The sequence below is a fragment of the Strigops habroptila genome, chromosome 5, assembly GCF_004027225.2.
Source record: "Strigops habroptila isolate Jane chromosome 5, bStrHab1.2.pri, whole genome shotgun sequence".
NCBI lineage: Eukaryota > Metazoa > Chordata > Aves > Psittaciformes > Psittacidae > Strigops > Strigops habroptila.
In genome coordinates, this window is record NC_044281.2 from 69,544,882 (window position 1) to 69,566,652 (window position 21,771).

Below are 21,771 nucleotides of genomic sequence, written 5' to 3' on the forward strand. Positions count from 1 at the left end.
CTTAAAATACTACATTAAGAAGTGGCTTTGACCCCATGTGGTGCTCAGGTGCAAACGCCTCTCCAGGCTGAAAGACAACAGATAAGTGGACTTGACAAGCAATTTATCGTAGTGCTTTAATCTATGCAGAGTTAATTCAATTCTTTCAATCCTATTTACTGAGACATTGGCACCCACATCTATTCTGCTGCCATCATTTGACCTATGCTCAGCAGCAGACGTGACTTGGTTGCAGAATTAAATGATGCAGCAACACCCTGATTTAATTTAAGCCCGTACTTACAGATCTCTAACCTTCACTGAAGCAGCACAGGGCTGACACTTGGCTTGTTGCGTTGGGTTCCGTTTGCTGTATTTCTTGTACCTTCAGAGGGCAAACTCCAGCTTCCAAACCCCATAGTATGCCCAGTCATCTTGAAAACAACCTCACTCTCAATTCAAGCATTTTGCACTGCTGAAATAGCACAACCAAACACTTCTGGGATTTGAATCCTTAGGACAGAGGAGCCTCTTACTGATTGCAGTGCCTAAAAGGATTTGCTAGGAAGTGTTTCAGAAACCCCAGTCTCTTGTAATGGAAGCGCTCTCAAAACCACTGAGCCACTTCCCACAGACAGATCCATTCGGGAAAGGGTGGGCTCTTTTAGAAAGAAACATGAAATTACAGTAGTGAAATTAATTAACTGTATTCCTCTCTCCTTGCCCCTGGGCAGCCCCCCCAGGTTTCCCCTTGGGTCCTATCTAGTATCACTGTGAACACCAGGCACTGCAGCCCTGATTAAAGTCATTACAAGTCAGCCCTTGTTCCTCCACTTCGAGTCAAAAGCAAATGAGACACGTGCAGGCTTTGGAAGCCCTGAAGTGCAGCTCTGTCGTGGGCACAGTGGGATGAGTGGAGCTGGCAGGGACCTGCAGACTCCAGCTGTTTTGGACAAGAGAGATGCCTGTGAATTGGCTGAGCATCACTCACTGAGTGTTTGATTTTCTGCTGGAAGGGACACATGGGGATAAGCAGGGACATTACCAAAGTAGATTGATTATGCTAAGGCCACATTACCATGCATCATATCAGGTCGCAAAACCCAGGTCCAACCAGTGCTAGGTTAGAAGTTCAAGCTTCCACCAAAAATCTGGAAAGCACAGATCATCCCCTTATCTGGAGCAAATCTGCAGCCTCAGCACACAGAGCCATGTCCCCATCTGACAGCTGGGAAACTAAGGCACAGATCGCCACAGAGAGGTGCTTGCAGAGATAACATAAGACTGTAGAAACCCCAGGTGAAGACCTCAGTTTCCCTAACTGTGCACCTAATGCTGCAAGAGCTAAAGCGGCTACTGGAGAGGGCTGTCACTGCTACCGCGGTGGTGACCCTGACAGAGATTCCTGAGAGAGAAAAGGGTTAAGGAAGGGAATTTTGTTACTTTCTTGTTGTATTTTCTCGTGGGGGGAGAAGCGTTGTGCAAGCTAGAGTTTTCCACTGGCGCTAGGCCCCCTTGCACTTATCAATGGGACCTTTCAGGACTCACTCCCTGATTGAGACATCATTTCCTGTCCAACACACTAACCCCATTGATAACTCTGCGCTTGATGGGAACTTTTCAAACCTACCAGGAAAGGCCAGGAGACCCAGAAGAACATATGCATGAAAACAGAATTGGGGCAAAAAGAAAAAGAAGAGAGAAAGAAACAGCTTTGGCCACAATCTGCATGCTGACAACAACTGTGTGATTATGGAGCTGAGCATCTTTAGCAGGTACGTCAGACACTGACATAGTCTTCACAGCAGTAGGACTGGCAGGCCTGCCACTTCAGCCCAGTAAGAAGTGGAGAGGGACATCTCTCTTTTGTCTTCCAGCCACACAGCAAACACAGAAATCAGGACTGGCCACAGAAATGCTCCCATTTCTCACCAGAAAAGCCAGGAGGCCATAACTGATATAGATTTCAAAACAGGCTAGAGACTTCAGATGTCCAAGTACCAGAAATGACACATGAAGCGGAGCAATGATGAAAGAAGGACTTTCAAAGATATCTCAGATCGGTTATCCAAGGGAGGAACCCTTTTTTTCCTAATTTATCATCGCAAAAAGGCTTAATGCTATTTCCCAAGACACAGCCCATTCAGCTGTGTACATCCTTAACACTGGCTGTGAGGACTTGCTTGATACTTAACCACAGCCCAGCTCCAAACACCATCTTCAGCCCAAAACTGACATTTCCCCCAGAGTTCAGGAGTCTGTCAAATCCCAGCTTTTGTTTTTACCCCAGGCAATTATAGTTTTGCTGCCTACAAAGGTATGATGATACAAAGGTATCAATGGATCTGGATTATTGCTAAATAGTCCTGAGCCAGAAAGCTCTCCCTACCCCTGCAGGTGCTGGAAGGAGGACCAGAAATGAAGATGCTCACACTGAAAGTTTGTAATTTGGACTTTTCGTATTTCCTGGCTTCAGACTTTGCTCAGCAGCTATCCAGCAAGAAAGCTTTCAATGAAAACTAAATATACAGGCACAGAATACAGCAAAGGAGCCATACAAAACAGCAGGAGCCAGGACACCAGCTGGCTGGGTAGATGATTAGGAGGAGAGTCTGGAAGGTTTCCACTACCATCTCCATTACTGAACTGCTGTGGGAGTGTGCAAAAGCTCTGTTGTTCTCAGCTATTTGGGTAAGTAGTTTCTGGGGGCCCAGAATGTAGCTCTCTTTCTGTTGTAAGTGCATCTGAAGTATTTAAAATTAGATCCCCCCTTCAATGGGAACCATTCATGAAAATGTCAGCTTTAAATGTCTTTACAGTGCAAGTTACTTGCTGTGAGCATACCACCCACTTATCTTACACCCTACAAGGACAGAGTCTGAAAAGTTTCAAGATCATGACATGTAACAGACCAAACACACACAAAGCCTTATTTAAAGGCACTATTAACCCAGCTGGAAGCATGACTAGAAGTGAGTGGAAATAATATTTCATGTTAGACAAGACAGACTTACCTGCAGGTCAAAGAACTTGCTGTATCTCCGGTAGATGATCTGGGAAGTCAGGTCAGACCATGTTACGTTGATGATATAGACCTGTTCAGGGAAAAGAAAACAAAGTCAGCGTGGGCCATGAAACACAGGATACATACAAAGGCTGAACAGTCAGCATAGGTTAATTCCACATCTCACTGCCTGCTCTTGCTCACAATGAGGAAAACAGCCATGGGTGCAAGACTAGCCTAAATAAAAGCCATTACCCTGTTGCAGACTTCGCAGAGGTCTCAGAAGAGCACCCAGTGTCCTCTCACCCATCCTCATCACCAGCTCCCACCGATTTTGCCCTCCCTGGGATTAAAGCTTGGAGTGATGGCACATCTGCTGCTCTGAGGTAACACACTCTGGTCTCTACCTCTGCCCATCTAGAGTGTCCCAGGGCCCGTTGGAGGCATGACTGGGAGAACTGTTCCACCCCTAAAGCAACAGCCCATCATGGGCTGCTGATCTCCAATTCTATGCTCTAGGTTTTCCTTGTATATGGAGATGTGATTATGGCCCTTTCTATGGCCCTTATGGTAAAACAACGAAAGTCAAACGGAACTCAGCACCAGGGGGTTGTGGAAGTACGGCTGCGCAACACAGCTGCTTACACACGTCCATACAGGTGTGACAACACTCAACCCCACAGCACACAGCCTTTGCTGAGCCACATTGTACCCACTCAGCACCTTTGGCACCTATTAGACCAATTCAAAGGTGATGTAAACCAGGCCAGTGAGAGTGACGCTGTTTTGTTATATCAATGGAAACATCAACACAAGCCCAGAACAAGCCCAGGATTTGCCTTGTCCAGCCCTAGTCCATCCCCAAAACAATCATCTTACAGAAACACTGTTTTGCCAGAAGCTTGATGAAAAAACAATAAAAATTATTCGCATGCAGATGCACACAGCACAGACACACACATATAGATATATTTTTATAAACCATAAGTTTTTCCTTTTGACCCAAGTGCCTCAAAACATATGGGAGAAAAAAAAAGTTGGGGAGGAAAAATGAGCCAGATTCTGCTCTCTCATACACTTGCCTTCAGGGCAAATGCTGGTCCTTCTGCATTGATGACAGATACACAACAAGGCCCAGGACAGAGTCATCAAGGGTGACCACTGAGGGTGACTATGCAATGCCAATCTAATGGAAATCACAGCTAGGCCAGCTCCTGGGTCTTTAAAGCAATCTCCAGGTTTCCATATGGAGCAAGATAAGGATCTGACACAGGAAACAGGAAAGCATCCCTCCTCCCTCAGCCTTAGTGCTGCAGCAGCTCTCCCTTTTGCAAAAGATGCAGAAATGAAGCTCTCCATCTCCAGCAAAGGGGAATGAATAAGCATCACCTTCCTCTCCATTTCCCCCAGGACACTGGCCCATCTTCGACAGTGCTGATGCAGGGTAATTGCTTCTCTGCTTTTAATGATAAAGGGTATTGCATGAAAACCCCTGGAGGGATGTTGAAGAACAGGTTTAACAATGCCTTTCCAAGAAACGCTGAGGGATTTTCCCTTTTCCTTCCCCAGTAGGAGAGAGGTGTCATCTTATGTCCTGGAAACCACAGGGGTCCGACAGCCTCACTTTCCTCTCTGCTTATTAGACCATATTCAGTCCCTAAGGCAGTTTGCTCCCCATCTCTCACAGCCCAGTTTCATGGTATTAGGGAACTGGAGCTACTGAGCACAGGCTGTGAAGGAGATTTCGGGCCTGTCCTAGAGCACTGAGGTCAAAGACTAAGATCCTGAATTTGACTCAGTTATTGTATCAAACCTATCAAACCAAACAGAGACCATCAAGGCTGGCAAAGAAAAGGCTGCCCAGTGGTGAGAGCACATCTCTCATCAAACCCAGGTTATCCCTCTGCTGTGTCTTATATTTCTCCTGGAAAACTGAGCCACCCAGCCTCTCTCCTATAGTACATATATACACAAGTGTGACATGGATGGGAGATAAGATTGTGTAACATGAAGATTTCAGGTCCCCTTTAAAGATGTTGTCCATGCAGACAAGGCAGAGGAGTCGGAGTCTGGGAAGGAAGCTGCTGTTGCCAATTTTCAGGCCAGGCACACTACACTGAAGAATATTTTTCCATGTGTTTGTTGTGAAGGGAACAAAAAAAAAGCTTGTAGCTTCACTCTGAGCTAATTCACAACACAAATATTTCTACTCCTTCTCCATCCAACAGCTACTTTCAGATGGAAAACCCATTCGATTAAAAACAGATCATGACAGATGGGAGCTGACTGAGATCCAAAAGCAACTTCAGATACTGTAATTCCAGCCCTGGGTTCTCACAAAGGGGATGAGACAGGGATAGGAGAAACATATTGTACATGCAAATAAAGATTGTATTTTTTCTTTAATAATGCATTTTTTCTCCAAAAAGCTAGAAACAGAACACATATGTCACAGGCTCCAGGCTTTTTGAATTTCATGGCACTTCAAGCTTCCCCATGCTACTCTTCAGAATCCACAAAAACTGTGTATCCCCCAAAGTTTTAATAGCCTCAAAGTCTGATTGATCGAGATCTAGTCCAGACAGGAGTTAATCCTGCTCTAAGAGTCCAGCATCGTTCAGTGGTGCAGTAAGAGGCACGACACCCCCATCACATGAGACTGGGCAGAGCTGGGTGCAAAGGCATGCTTTGGTCAAGAGTTTGGATGTGTTTGGTGCAGGATGCAGGAATAATACCCCACTGCATGGTGCAGATACAGCCCCAGCTCTGAAATCCAGGCTCTGCAGGAACGATGCTGCCATTGACTTCAGTCAAGCCAGGATTTTGTTGCACATTTGAAACAGCAATTAAAGACTTTTGAGCCTTAGGTGTCTTCAAGCTTAGCAAGTGATGAATTGGGCAGCACGCAGATGCACTGACTTTTTATTTCATGGGAAGATCATAGCAGGAGCAAGAATAGCCTTTAATCATAACCCAGAGCTCTGTGAAGCAAGAAACTAATGGGCTTAAAACATGCTTGGTGGGTTGCAGGTGCAAAATCTGAAATGGCTATTGATTTTCTTTGCTTCTTCGCGTAAATCAAATTGCTTCTTGACAGCCACCATTTAAAATGATGGGGAATAACCGTTAGCTTGAAAAAGATCTGAAAAATGCCAGATTTTAAAAGCAAGGTCTAGAGGTTTCAAAAGATTTCGGTATCACATTTCTCTCTCTCAGAGATCAGAGTTTGGTGATTATTCGCTTCTGCTGCCTTAGACAGACCCATAACCTTTCCATGAGCAGCAAACATTACATCATCTTACCTCATCATCTTTTTGCTCAGATCTTAAAAGGGTCACTGTGAAAGCGATCAACTATATCCCTTGGGAGAATGGGAAAAGCAGTCCTGGGGGAGCCCGAGGTCATGCAAATACAACGGGACAGGGAGGCAGCAGGAAATATCAGATAAATATGGACAGCCATCCCACGCTCGAACGCCCTGAACACCCGCAGGCCCAGCATCGCTCTTCCAAACTGCCTGCAGAGCCAAGGGAGGGCTTTCTGTGGCATTCAGCAGCTCTCCAGAACTAAGCCACACAAGCCACAGCTCCAGCACACAGCTGGTCCTGCCCACAAGAGAGTCCCAGGTCTCAGCACGCTGCTTCTTGATAGAAGAAAATAAAAATCAATGCATCTCACATGTCTTGGAGCAAGCTGCTCTTGTAAGTACACTGTAAGTACAGTGTTTTCCTACAGTCAGTACATGCACAGAACTAAACTTGAATCGTGATTGCAAATTAAAAATTACTACAATAATTAATTCCATAAGGTAAAAAGATCTGCTTTGTGTATAAGGCATGTTCATGGCCTTAAAGGAGCCAAACACAGCTGCTATTCAAAAGCTTCCCCTTAAAATCCATAACAAAAAGAAGTTCTTAAAAATAAATAATAATTGTAGTAGAAATTACAGACAACTCACTGCACAATTACTGGGTCTCCAGCCTCTAATAAAGTTCAATTCTTAATTTCACAAATCCAGTCTTTTTCAGTCTATTACATATTTTAAAACAAGTCATTCTTCAGAGAAAAAAGAAGCAAGCCTGTACAAACTGAAGAATATTAATCAGGAACTGAGCTTGATAAGCAGCTCTTAATATTCATGCTGCATGAAAGAAAGTGCAGGATGTGAGGGGGATTTTATCAGCTGCTAATTATTGTTTAATTCTAGCTCTGGGAAACTTCCATTTTACCCATCACAGAGCAGAAAATTTATTGCAAACTGAAATTATTGCTCTCCCTTTACTGCCTACACCAAGCAGTGAGGAGAGATGACTTCCTACTACAAAAAGCATTCATTCAAATGTCATTGGGCATGACTTTATCATTGAATGTCTTGTTTTCAATGGAAAATATCCAGGTCCAGCTGGCACAAACCCCAGAGATAAAAAATTCAGGTTATTTCCATGTGACCAAGTTTTCAATTGGCTTTCTAGAAACTAATGTTTTGTTTCCTACAACCAGATGAGCTGAAGTGGAAGATAAGTGCCTGAAATGAGCAGTGTGATGAGACCAAGATAAGAACATCCACAAATACACGAGCTATTGGCAAAGACAAGATTGAAGAGCACAGACTAGAAATATCCCTGCACACGTAAGAGAGGGTGCTGTTCACCTTTAATAAGTAATTACAGTAAATACCAGCTATTAAAAAAGGTTTATGAATACAAAAAAAAAAAAACCCTGACGCTCTGGTGCAATTTGTGTGCAGATACCATCACGACAGCCCCTTTTATCCTGGAGAACGTCAGCTTCTTCAAAGTCTCATGTTCAAGTGTTGGATGTTTGTCCTCCAGTGTGTCACAACTGAGTTGGAAAGAGCACTCCTCACCTCCCGTATTCAGATGCTATCACTGCCTGTGAGCTGGAAACTTTTCACCAGCACAGCTCAGCATGTGAAGGCTCCCTGGTCTGCTTCCACGCAAAGTCAGCCCAACTCCCACAAGGTTTGCAGCAACTTCATCTGGTTCATTTAGCTGGTGGCGTTCACATTAAAGCGGCTCTAACTGCAGCAGCCGTCCACGAATTCAACATACCTCAGTGCCCTAAATTACCAGGGTACAAGCACTGCACCAACTTAGTTTGCATAACCATTTTAATGTCAAAGATGTACTGATGAGCACAAATCATTGCTGGCTCAGACCCAGATTTGGAGTGATAACAGCCAAAAGACAGCACTTTCGGTACCCATGAGGTCAAGGCAACAAAGCTGTTCACCTTCCAGAAGGTACTTAGATTTTAGGTACCTTCTTCCACCCCACAAGACACTGGCAGCAGTAGCCAGGGTTTCCCCAGGATGAGGGACCCCAGTGTCCTCAATTTGGGCCCTATACAAAAGCTAGAGTGGCAGCAGGAAGAGAAAAGTGCTCCAGGAATAAGCATGGAGAATGTAAGCTCTACTCCCGCACACATCACCTGTGCCTTCACTCAGCTTGGATTGCATTTGACACAGGATCCAGTGAGTGCAGCATGGGCTCCCGGCCCAGCTCACAGCATCCAGAAGGCCCTGAAAAGCACTGTGAGACCTGAGAAATTCCCGCAGAGATGAAGTCAGACCCTAAGCCCATGGCGAATCCACCACCGGATGATGTCACCTTTCAGCACAACGGTCTCCGAGGGACCGCAACTCAGCCAGGGCATTGCCAAGGAAGAGCTATTTTCAACCCCCGTCTGGAGCTGTTCTCGCACCAGGAATTTGAAGATTGAGCTGAGAAACAGAGATGAGGCTCAGAAGAAACACAAAACCCAATCAGCCCCCGACAGGAAAGCTTCTTGCAGGGCGATTGCTGCCATGGCAGAGTGCCTTAGAGCAGTCCTCAGCACAGGCGCTGATGCAGGCTGCACGCAGGTGCGGGGTGTCTGGCTTTTTCATGAAGCACATGTGGTTTCATGGACATCCCTCTTCCCTGCTCATGTTTCCATTACCAATGGGAGAAATGTAACTGAGAAAAAGCCAAAGCGGCCCATGGGTCTCATGGACACATACCTAAATCTTGGAAGCAAGGCAGAGTTACAGTATGCTGGGAGGGAAAGAATTGGGCAGCCCCAGCGTTTGCCAGTTCTCATCTGTGAGCAGCCACCAAGCTGGCAAATTAAGCAGGACACAGCAATTCCAGTTTGCATCACAATTTGCAAGCTAATTTACAATCTAATTAAACATACAAGGCGGGAGGAAGGAGAGTTTTCCTTCCTTCACTGCTTTCTTTTGTGGATCTTGTTTCAGCTCTGAACAGCAATGCAAGAGGATTAACACCACTTCTCTTTTCAGCCACATCAAATCTATTCTGTACACAAGAAAAATAAACTCATTTCCAGCTCTGAATCCAGTCATACTCTGAGACTCAAGCTGGGTCCTTTCTAGCTTAGAAAATCCCACCGCTACTGCATCCTATAAGGGCACAGACCTTCCTCCTGATGGAGCATTACCCAGGATGAAATCCATTTCTCTTTGCCAAATCCTGGTATTTAAACACAAATGAGAATAACAAACAACTGCCTCAAGCCAGCCAGCCAGCAGAAGTCCCTGGGAACACAGGAAGAGGAGCTCATTTGAGTATGAAGGCACCTGGCTAGATGTTTTTGCTGGTTTCCTAGCTTCAGGGGTAAGGACCAGACAAGTAACAGGGTTGTGTCTGAATGACGAATCCAGTTCATTGTGTTGACACAGGAGAGTAAGACAATATTCAGCCTCCCATATTTCTTATACACTGATGAGGTTTCAAAGCCCATAGTTCAAATTTGTACTTAGCCTCTTCTTCACCCTTTGTATTTTTGGCATTTGCCAACTTGGGTTTTTAAGCACTGCCTTCAGGCCTTCCCAGCACCTTCCTGCTAAGAAGATGCTAAGAAATCCCACACAATCAGAGCAATAAGCCAAGAGGGGAAAAACCTCTCTGCTAAGCTTCTTTGCATGGTCATTTGCATGGCCATGAGAGGCATGAGTAGGTAGAAAGCGGAATTTGCACCCATGATTTGACACAATAAGTTGACCAGAGAGCTGCAGAACTGGAATGGCTGGGAGTGCCACGGCTTGGTTACAAACCACCTCAGAGCCTCTTGCCAGGCTTGTTTGATTACTTTATTTGACTTCATTCTTAGGGGTGTGTGCACAGAGTGTCTTAATTCTTGTGTCTAATTCTTGCAGACATGCAATATCTGTGTTGCATTAGCAGGGCCTTGTTTTTTAACTGGTATCCTGGGTCACATCAAAGACCTGTCAAGGCTCCCACCTTATCTCCAGATAAAGAGCTTACAGAAAGAGAGTAAGAAACAGGACTAGTGAGACATGGGTCATTTCCCTGCTGCCACCTCCCAGCTCCTTGCAGCTTCCCTGCAAGGAAAGAGCAGACAAGGGAAGTGGACAACATCCACCCATTAGACTTACACACATGCATGAGGGAGGGAGAGCATCTGGGCCCGGTACAACCTGGACTCGTATTTCTGTTTCCAATGGTTCTATCCACCTGCATTTACTTTCCATCTGTGATTGAACTATTTGTGAAGCAGAATAACCACAGGACTGAGTTTCTGCCACATAAGAGTTGACAGATTATTAGAAAACACAACATATAAGCCTACAGAGCATTAGAATAGTAGAGTGACAAACATAAAATGGAAACAAGGACATACAGGCTCTCTGTGAAACCTGGCTCCCTCATGGCCTCCTCCAACACCCCACCCTGGGTCTAAAAGAGGCTGTCTATGGCAAGCAAACAAAAATAATCCAGCTGCACTTCAAGGTGAAAAGTTTTCAGCTTATTGTCTCTTAAATCTGGATGCCACCTGATTTATAAACTATATATGTAGTGCTTGTCTCTTTCTCCCCAGCAAGTGGTTGGTATTTCATTAGGATGCCAAAATAAGAGAATGTCTTGGTAGAAGAAGAGAAAAAAAAGTAGTGCCTTGAATTTCAAATCATTCAAGTAAGCTTCAGTTAACACCAAATCTCACACATCTTTGCACAGAGTTATTTATGGCTGTGTGAGATCTCTCCAAGTACCCTTCTTTCTGCTCTGAGAACAAGGGTTCATCTACATTGTACCAGCAGGGTTGTACTGATGCTTCTTCCCAACGACGGAGCTTGTATACAGTGCTAGAGCACGCACAGCTTGCGGCCATACGAAGACAGAGCACACCATAGAATCATAGATTGGTTTGGGTTGGAAAGGACCTTAAGGTCAGCTAGTTCCAAACCCCCTGCCATGATATTGCTGACCTTGGTTTATGGCACAGGGCAGATTTTTGCACACTGTAGGTATGTGGCCTTACTTCCACAAATGGCAAAAGATACCCTCTGCAGTCTTACAATCGCAAAGTGGCGCTGATAAAACCCAGCCTCTCCTTCTGCTTCTCATGTTGGGGATTTCTGCTCTGCACCAACACTTGCATGTAGTTTATATTAGCATGCAAATCTTCCAGCTTTGATTTGTAACCTTACATATGACCCCCAGATGCAGTGTTGGAAAAGCAAAGCAAGGGCCTGGGAAAGGGAGCAAAACTCCTCCAGGCCCTTCCAGAACAATGAGAAAGCTCTGGGACATTCTTAGTCCAAATAATGGAAATTCTCCTGAGATTTTGCCATAGAATAGCAGGCTAATTTTTTTTTTCTTCTCTTTTTGAGTAGAGGGAAACAGAAAGTTCACATAAACCAGGAGACCCTCAGATTCACAAAGCCAGAGCTTAGAGGTACAGTACTTCAGGTGTGATCTACAACCCCTGACACAAAACAACTCTGAAAAACTCTTCTAATTTTTATACAGTTTGTGCAACTACATTTTTCATGCATGACTGAAGGATAAAACTTGAGGTGAAATCAAACAGATCAACCAGCAAAGCATCACAGAACTGCCAGCATAACACACTGACAGATGAGTGTTTGCATGTTAATTGCAAAATGCTAGAAGAGTTGTGACTGAAAACCAGACTTATCCTCAAAACAAACGCCACTCAACAAACCTGCAATTATACTGCATGACCATATACACGTAAGACTGAATGTATTTGGACATTCTTTACAGGACAATCCTGACAATGTGAAACCAGCTCTTGGAAAGAAAGGAACAAATTTCCACAACCCCAGAAAGATACAATGCTGAAGTCACTGGAAAAAATATCTTTCACTGTGGTGACCTTTGATTTAAGGCTTCAGAGAAATCCATGTTTCTTGCAGGGAGAAAAGTGAAAGAAGGTGGTGATTTTGTGTCCTGGTCTTGCAAACAACACCTGAATTGCACTGTGAAATACCAAAGAGGTGCAAATGTGGAGCACCCTCCTCATTCCCAACTGTGCTTCTGGCCAAGGCAGGAAAACTGATGCAAGAGTCCTGCACAGGACAGATTCCTTCCCATCAGGGCACGGCACTGAATTAATGACAAAATTACCTTCTTCCTGTGGAACTTCAGGGTTTTCAGGAAGATACTCTGCCAAATCCTTGCACCCTCAATCACTGCCTCTTTGCTAACTTGAACTATTGTCTCTGCCCCTTCCTTCCCTCCCACTCTTCTAACAGTCATCCTCCTTTTCCCTCCTTTTCCCACGCTTGGCTTCCTGTCTTCCCACTTGCAGGAACACCCTCTCCCACCCCAGATGCACAGGACCATCACAGACAGCGTAAACCCATCCCTCTCCAACTCTGCAGTTTGCAGCCTGGGCCACACACAGACACAAGCAGCCATCCTCACTGCTTTCCAGATCAAGCTTATTCAGCTCACTGAGCTGCGGGTTCTGTGAATGGGTGAGCATTGCTCTGTCCTGCTGGGATACAGGGGTATGGAAGAGATGCTTTTTCAGCCTGGAGCAATACTGTCCTATGGGCATTTCTGCTCAAAATGTCACTCCCCCTTTAAAACCTGTATATATAAGGATCCTATGGTAGGAAAATATATTCAACTGGACCCTTTTGGTGCAGAGGAGAAGAACATCCCTAGGAATCACACAGCTTCCTTCTGTAAAAAACTCCATGTCTCCTCTGGAGACACATGCTACTGTTTGGTAGTGCACTGTCTGTCTGAGCTGCCACAGAAGGCAGTGATGGAGACCACACTAATTCCTTCTCATTTACCTATCACAACCCAGCCACAAGCCACACATACCCTGGAAGTTGCTCATTTTTGGAAGGAGAGTGTGCGGCTGCAAGTCAGCATGTGTCACCTTAGAAACAAGCCTTTTAGGGCCGTCTCTATATTACATGTTCTATCAAAACTAGTAATAAAATATGAATCAGCAAAATGACTGTATGCATTTACATTTCTGTCAAATTCAGGGTTTACAATTACTTGGAACAATAAACAAACCTCTTCCTTTCAGTCCTTAAGCCTGAATATTCTCCCACTTTTAGCCACTTAAAGGGAATTATTAATGTTCCGCAGACAGAAACTCTATGAAATCTGTTTAAGTGACCACCAAAAGCCCAGAAAAATTACTGTCTGTAACAGCAGACTTTCAAGAACTGCAATACAGTTTTCCATACAGCTGCATGCACATATACAGCATCTGGAGACAGCGGGAATTTGCTAGGCAGGATTTGGGCAAAAAGTCCTAGTTTTATGCATCCCAAAGTCAAGATCACAAACTGGGCAAAACTACCCATCTCAGATCCTTCTCTAGGTACATGGCTAAGGGTAGGCATCTGTCTCTGGAGTTGCCTCGTCCTCTGCCTGCAGGAGGATCTTATGCTAGACTGATGTCTACATCTGATGTCTACAAGGCTGAAGGCAAGGTAGATGTACATACAGCAAGGAAAGGTCTAACTGGTGCAGAGATGCCCAAATTGACGCTGACCTCTGTATCCTCCATGATGCAGCACTATCAGTGCATGGTGGCCCACAAAGCAGGTTGGCTGGGTCAGCCACACTCACACCAAAGAGCCCCACATCTTTGCAGGGTATGTTAGTACCAGCACAGCATCACTTGGACCTGTCTGCTCTGCTCGATGGGACTTCTGAACACCATACGCCTCTGTCACAGCCACTGGGTCCAACTGCTAGTGATAGAACACTTCCAAATGCCAGACCCTTTTAAAAAACGGGGATTTGACTCCAATCCTCATTCAGAGGATTCAAAGTTTTTAATCTGGGTCCCCAGAGCAATTTAAAATTCCAATTTATGAAGTGCTAACACAGGAAGGAGCTGGAGGCACCACTACAATTTACCATGGAGCAGATATGCAAAGATAATACGAAGCAGCATCCTGACAGCAGGCCAGGCCTGACTGCCAGAGCACCAACAGCCCACACGGGCACAGCATGGATCATAGTCAGCTCGTGCATTTAGTGACCTTGGGCAGGACAGGAACTCATGCTCATGGAGTTTGGGAAGTAGACAGGGATTTTTTAAGAGATGCTTCCTCTCTGACTTGGCTCAGCTGCCAGCTTCAGAGTAGGACTCTCAACATGCAGCTGCTTTGCCAACTCACCCCTGGGCACCAGCATATGATGGGAATGATGGGATGGACAGTCAGTTTGGCCGAATAGCACAGAAAAACATTCTGCAACCCTGCAGGTGTCCTGAGAGACAGATAAGCAAGCAACAATTTTTATCCCAGCCAAGGGCAGAAAATGGGTTACTCCATCCCTGAAGTGAGCTGCAGGATGAATGCATCTCCTGCTAAGCCTTTCATTAATAATGAGCTGATCTGAAAATCCTTTCCCTAAGCGTTTGCTCTTACAGAGCAGATTTGAAACACAAGATTGAGATAAAGATGGATGTGCTCAACAACTTTTTGACCCACTTCAGACTTCAAACCTTGCTTGCTGCTCCCAGGCACCAACCCTTACTGCCCCACATGATCCCAGCAGGAGCAGTGCTGACACAACAGAGAAATATGCAGCTTCTATAGCACTTAATATGTCCTTCATTTTTTGTTAGGACCAGGGATCTGCTTAGAGGTAGAGGTTACACTAAAGCCGGGTTGGATTAGGGAGATGCAAAGCCTGCCCTGAACAGCTACAGCTTTGGTTGCCAAAGGGAATGTACAGCAGTGGAGGGAGAGCCAAGCCCTGCAGCCATCTCCATGCAGACATCTCCACTTGAGGGCTGAGCCAGCCAGAGGCAAGCTGAACCAAAATCACTCACACTGCGTGTGCAGGGCATGAAGCAGTCAGCCGAATGCCACAGAACGCATGAGGTGTGAATTACAGCATCATAACTCACGCCCTGAAGTGTCTTATTGCCAAACGGTTCAGGGCAGAGCTAGGATTCTTTTTTCCAGTGTTGTAATTCCCCTGCCTCTTTTTTCTCTCCCACAACCGCCCTTTCACTAGAGATACATCCAAAGAGGATCAAATCTCACCCTCCTCAGCCCTGTGAAACATGAGCAAAACTAGCAGGGCTTGGCCCACTGTGCCATTTCTTAAGGCTTCAATAAGATTAAATTAATACTCTTCAAATATAAACCACTCTTGCCTTGGAACAACACGAAAACAGACTTAAAGTCACCCAATTCACAATCGGGTGCTATCAGCAGGCTCTGGTAAGAGCCACAGCATCCCATGCTCTAGCAGAGTGCTTCCCCTTCCATCCACCTCAGTGCACCAAGAGCAGATGGGCTGCCATGCAAATCAAAGCAAGGTGCAACGGAAGGTCTCTGTGTTCAAGCACCACAATCTCTATGGGCCCAACTCTGTTTGCAGCCCATCAACATGAGCTGGCTCTTCACATGGAGATCCCAGGTAAAATAAACACTTGCCCACACCCCCACAGACACACACTGTTAAATAAGAGGGGCTGCCCTCAGCAATGCCACCAGGCCACTTGCTTCAGGGTTTGCCCTGGTCTGCCTCAGGTGGAAGGAATGGACATCCTGGACATCCCCTGGGTGCAGTGATGGGACAATCCATTGCTCTCGAGGCCAGTGGGATAGCTTCCAAGGTAAAACAAAACCAACCAACCAACCAACCAACCAAAACATATGGGGCAGGGATCTGCTCCCAGGTCAACCAAATCCCACTGGAAGCAGCAAGCAGGGAGGAATTCTCCCACAAGACACACCAAACTGACACAGCCACCATGGCTGTTCTCACTTGAGGGAAAAGACAAAGTCAGACAAAATGCAGGCAAGAGCTCTCCCAGATGAGAAAGCCACAGGCTCAGATTCTAGAGACAGACCATTGAGCTCCCACAGTCTCTCCTCTCTGTTAACCATCCAAATTACTTTTGAGGGTAAGCAAAGGAGGCCAGCTGGAGAACTGACCGATAGTTTTAGTGGAGGATAACCACTAGCCCTGAGATACAGCTGATCACAGAGAAAAAACACTGCTCCCATCAGCATTCTCCAGTAAGCTCAGGACCACCCTGGATGGGACAGGCAAGAGCAAAACCCAGGCCTGCACCCTGAGACCCATGCTGTCTGTGTCCAGAGAAGGCAATTTCTGCTTCCCCAAGCTGCCTGTGAGGCTTCTCCATCAGCAACACAAAGACAAAAAGTTCCTCATGGCTTGTGAACACAGAAGCAAGTCTCACCTGATTGTGAGATAGTGGCCTGATGTTCCCAGTTCTTCATGGTCACAAAAAAGATCTCCCCAGCAACCATGCCTTTTCTAAACACTGAGATGATGAGAGTTTTGCTTTGGTCCAGTGGATAAATGTCATTTCCTCAGGACAGGAAATCTTCCTAGAAAGTGTAGGGCACAGACTGAATGGTCTGCAGAGCTCACAATAGTGATCCCTTGAAGGCTTAGCCTGCCAGGGCACTGAAGGACATGCTGCACTTCAGGAAAGGGCCTGAATTCCAGAGATTTCAATGGGATTTAAGCTTACACTTAACTTGCTGACTTGCAGCCTGCGACTGTCAAGGTCTTCGTTGTCACTTTGTCCAAAGAAGTGACAAATTACAGCCCTTGGACTTGTACAACTGCTGATTTGTGGGCTGTGTTGAAAATCCTAACTCTTGGTAACTATCATCCTTCCACCGTAATTTTGGGCTTTCCCAAACCAGGCCCATGTAGTCTGTCTACAACCCTAACCTAGTATGACAACACACTTCCAGCCTTGCACAGATGAGCAGGAACCCTCCAGCCCAACATCTCCCCAACTCCAGCACACAGGAATTGCTCCAACACTCTCATTTCACACATCAGTTATATCCTGCCAAGTTTCAGTTGGAGATGACTGAATCCTCTCCAGATTGGCTCGATTCTTGCCACAGCTGCAGCACTCTACACACATTTCCAACCCCTGTTAAACCACACTAGCTGTGGATGCCACATCGCCAGTCGTGCAGCCCACGGGGGGCTCTGAAGCAAGAAAGCCAGGTCATGATTGCAGTCACTCAGCAGCCAGGACTCCTTGGAGAGGCTGCCACGTGGCTTTGGTGTGTCAACTGCACAGCCTCTTAACTTGCAACCACAAAGAGCTACAGCCAGCGAGCACGTCATCAGCTCTCCAAGTCAGCAAATCACTATCACAGTGAGAAACCAAGCATGCAAAAATACAGAAAACAGAAAAATGTCACACCTCTTCCAGCTGACTAGCCCCATTTCTCTCCCGTGGGTTTAAGGAGCAGGACAGCGCCTTGAGCAACATGGTCTAGTGGGAGGTGTCCCTGTCCATGGCACGGGAGTCAGAACTACATGATCTTAAGGTCCTTTCCAACCCAGACCATTCTATGACAAGCAAAGGAGGCTGGAGGTTTGTTCAGGAGTTCAGCAAACTTATAGCAGAGGGGTACCAATTCCCATCTGCACATCTCACCACTCAACAGGTCCACTGGCCCACTTGGAAACACCTACCAAGCCAGTCGGAGACCCAACTGTCTTGTCGCTGACTCGGAAACCCTCCTTAGCCCAAAACCTGACTCCAAAACACCACTGCAAATCAACTTGACAGGGTAAATTATCGAAGCATGATTTAAAAGTGAGCTCTGAAGCTGGGGAGTTCAGTCAACCACTGCATCTGGCCACAATATTGAGAGTCAATCCCCCAGTTAATAACCTCAGACTCCATCAAGGTTTGACATTAAAAAACTATCTAAATACTATACCAGCCATGTCACTTTATTCTTTTTCCCCTTGAAAGGACATCTGGCATGCAAGGCTTGGGTTCTCCCTCATCCCAGGGAAACCAGCAACAACATTTTCCAAAGGGTTCTGCTCCCTAACCAGGGAGTGGAAGGGTTGCAGTCAGTTCATGCACTGCTCCTAACGTTTTTCCAACCAGCTGGACGCCCATTCCTTTCTCTTCTCCCCTCTCTTGTGGAGAAACACAGTTGATACAATCAGCAGGTAGCTGGGGAAAGGAAGGAAATGCCATTCCCATTGCTGCCACTCCAAAATCAGCAGGTGACAGTGATAGGCTGCAATGAACCTAACAACCTCCTTCAGGAAGGTAAAAGCATCTCTCCTATCTCACATACAGAAACTCTCCAGGGATAAGTGTCTCAGTCTGGACACATCTAGCTATAGAAACAGTTTACAGATCTGTTCCCAAACCTAACTCAAGCAGAGCTTCCTTGCTGTCCATGCTCTTGCACATACCTTTGTGACCCCTTTAGAAGAGCAATTTCAGGACTGCCCTGGTAAAGTAAACACTTCTGCTGCGTGGTGCAAGGGATGTAGCTCTTATTCTCCGACCCTTTGTTGTGCACTAGCAGGCAACAAACGTGGTAACAATGGAAAATATTTGTGCACCCTTTCCTAGTTTTAGGTTGACATGAGCTGAAATTCTCTTCCAACTTTATGTTCTTGTGATTTTTCCAGCTGCCAGGAAACCATCTTTTCCCCTGAAGGAACTGTGGAAACGGAATTGGGTATCTATCACAGCTCCAGCAACCTTAACAAACTCCTCACCACAAAACCAGGCAGGACTTAGACCAACCCAAGCAGCATCTAGGCTTTAACTCGTACCCTTGGGTAAGCATGGGGTCAGGGATCATAGATGCCAGTGGGATGGATATGAGGATGCAGACCGTCAGAGGCCTAACCTAAACTGTAACTGTAAAACATTACAGAATTGTTTCCCAAACCTGAGAACATGGCCTTAAAAAGAACCATAGCATTTCCAGAGGAAAAATGAATGGAAGATATACCACTGACATGGAGCGCATTTTCACATCAAGTTTATTTTGAGCCATGGGCTGCAAGGCAGTGCTCTACTACTGACTGCCAAGCTGACTACTGTGTTCCTCTTCACTCTGCAATACTTATTTGGTTGGCAAGATACTATTTCAAAGCTATAAAACCCTCCTGGAACATGCTCCCAATAAACTGAATTCCTTTTCTAACTAATCATTTTATTTCCCTTATTATTAGCAGCACTTGGAACAAATTAGACACCACAGGCAGAATCCAATTTGGTCCCTACCCAGGAGCTGTTTATACGCTGCCCTATGAAAGGCCAGGACTGGGGTCTCCAGCCCAGCTCCTCGTGCTGAGATTGGGCAGCAGAACAAGCAGAAGGCTATCTGGAGTGTGCTAGGGAGGTGCCTACAGTAGAGCATGATGTATTCCCAAGGTTAATAATGCCTGATTCAGCTTCTGTGTCCTACCTTGGCCTTGAAAAGATGCTCTCTTTCGGTACTTGCCTTCAAGGAGTAATAAATCCTGTCTATCTACTTTGACATAAGCAAGTACACTCTTATGGGGCGCACTGCCTCTCTTCAATGAAGAAGTTACCCTTTTATAGGAATGAAACAGAGCAGTAGCTGTAATTTCCTTATACAAAGCAAACAAAGTACGTCCCCTGCAGCAGCAGCTGGAGGCATAATCTGGATGCAGAATCTGGATGTAGTATCTGGGAGACTGATACTCCAGTCCATATGGAAGCACCACCATATGGTTAAACTCAGATAGAACCCATTCTAGGGGCACCTTAGATCAGTGACCAAAATTCAGGAGTTGGAAGACAGTTGTTCAAAGAAATGAAGGGTGAACAGCTTTGTGAAGCAAGTATCATGGGCACATTTATACTTAAATTAATAACCTTTCAGATAACACTGAAATAAAACTAATACAGACCAGTATTAAGAGGGCACATTGCTGATAAGCAGCAGTGTAGCAGTGCACCCCACTCAACCAAAGCTGCCCCTCCCAGCAGCAGAATAAAGTTGCCAGAGCCTTTTTGTGGCACACTCAAATCCCATGGGATATAAAAAGCCCATTGACTTGCCTGGCATGGGGGGACAGCAGCTCAGCCACACACAGAGATTTCCTCTTAAAACACTTCTCATCTCCCTCCACGTGCAGGCATAGACACACATGGTCACCCATCCCAGCAGGAATGGGATACCCCAGTATCAAATGTTTCAGGAAGTTCAAACGCTAGTCACGCCTGACAGGGAGAGCAGCACAGGCGGCATCATCACGGGGGAAGGAGGACCTCCTAGGTCCCAGTCCACCTCCTGCTCCATCTCCTCTCCCATGGAGCCTGAGGCAGTATTTCCACTTAAGTTCTGTGTTTCCATACACCCAGTTTTGAGTCCCAGGGCAAAAGGCAGTCCTAGGAGGAACCTGCTCTGCACAACGTGCAGAGAGCAGCAGAGATGTCCCTGAAACAGGGAACACGAGCTTTAGAATAATCTTGGCGGGGCGGGGGAAGGACAATATCCTGAAGCATAAAACCACTTTAAGCACGTTCGTTTCGCAGTTGCTAGAATATAAAGCCATGCCCTGGAGCCCTGCCAGCCAGCCAGTATTTTTATGACCGTATCAAAGCACATGATAAAAAGCTTAAGGGTCAAACTCAGCACCAGGATTAGTAACCAGCCTGGAGTGAATAGCATGATACCAGGTCTGAACAGGATCCTCTGATCACAGGCACGTAAAACACGTTTGTTTTGTACACAGACAGCAGTCATGCCTGAAACCCATGTGCCAGATTCCTCCTTCAGCCCATTCAGGTGGGAAGGGCTTTGTGCAAAATCCCTAAACCCTTTCCACCAAGGAGTACCAACAGCATCTGCAGCTGTCTCGAGTCACGTACATCACCCAGAGGAGCACACTGTCCAAGCCCTTCCCTCATCACTATTTCAGTCCCCTCACTGCCCCTGCCAAGACTGCTCCCCACAGCAGCAGTCTATTTCCAAATACCACTGTGTTAGGCACTACCAAGGGTATGACATGCTTGCAGGCTGAAGCTTGCAAGCACCAGGAGAAGAGAAGGGTTCCCTTCTGGGTAGATTTCAAGTTGTAACCAAGAGGGCTAAAGACATTCAGTATAAGGAATCAGCCAACTTGTGCTGAAGGATTTAATGGAAGAAGCCACATCAGAGATTAAGAAAGACCAAGGGGTCCTTCCATGCTACATCAGAAACTGTTCATTAAGAAAGGGCCTCCATGGCAGACTAGGAGATCCCAACAACAGCATCGTCCATGGGAACTGCTTCTGTGACCACCAGCAGCAGAGACACTCTGAGCTAGCCACTTGGGAGCCAGCACGGTCACTACAAGGTTACAAGATAGGATACAACTGGAATGCTACTCACTGCCACTGCTGCAGCTCAGAGCACAAAGGGTTTGCAGTAGCTCTAAACTGAGATGCCTGGAATTACAAACCATCACAGACACCATCTCACCCTGTGGGTATCTGCAGCCTGTGCCTCTATCACCCTCATCCTGATAAGTCAGGAGGCAGTAATGACAGGCGCATGAGCCACAGAGAGGGGTGGGGGCACTGGCACATGGTGGCATTTGTCCCGTGCTGCTTGGCCAGTGCTGAACAGCTCCAGGAGGACGTGGTGCCACCTCCTGCCATTGCATTCCTCTTCTGCATGGCTGCAGAGCCAGGGTGTCCATGCAGACCTTACTTTCAGCTAAATGTCT

General features: G+C 46.1%; 1 protein-coding gene across 3 annotated transcripts in view; it reads right to left on the minus strand.

Moving 5' to 3' along the window:
* SH3PXD2A (SH3 and PX domains 2A) overlaps window positions 1–21,771 on the minus strand; it is a 265,696-nt gene that overhangs the window by 218,843 nt on the left and 25,082 nt on the right. For all 3 annotated transcript variants that reach the window (XM_030487968.1, XM_030487967.1, XM_030487966.1), the window contains exon 2: window positions 2,994–3,074. In XM_030487968.1, coding sequence (XP_030343828.1) covers window positions 2,994–3,074 — 81 coding nt within the window. The remainder of the gene's footprint in view (window positions 1–2,993; window positions 3,075–21,771) is intronic.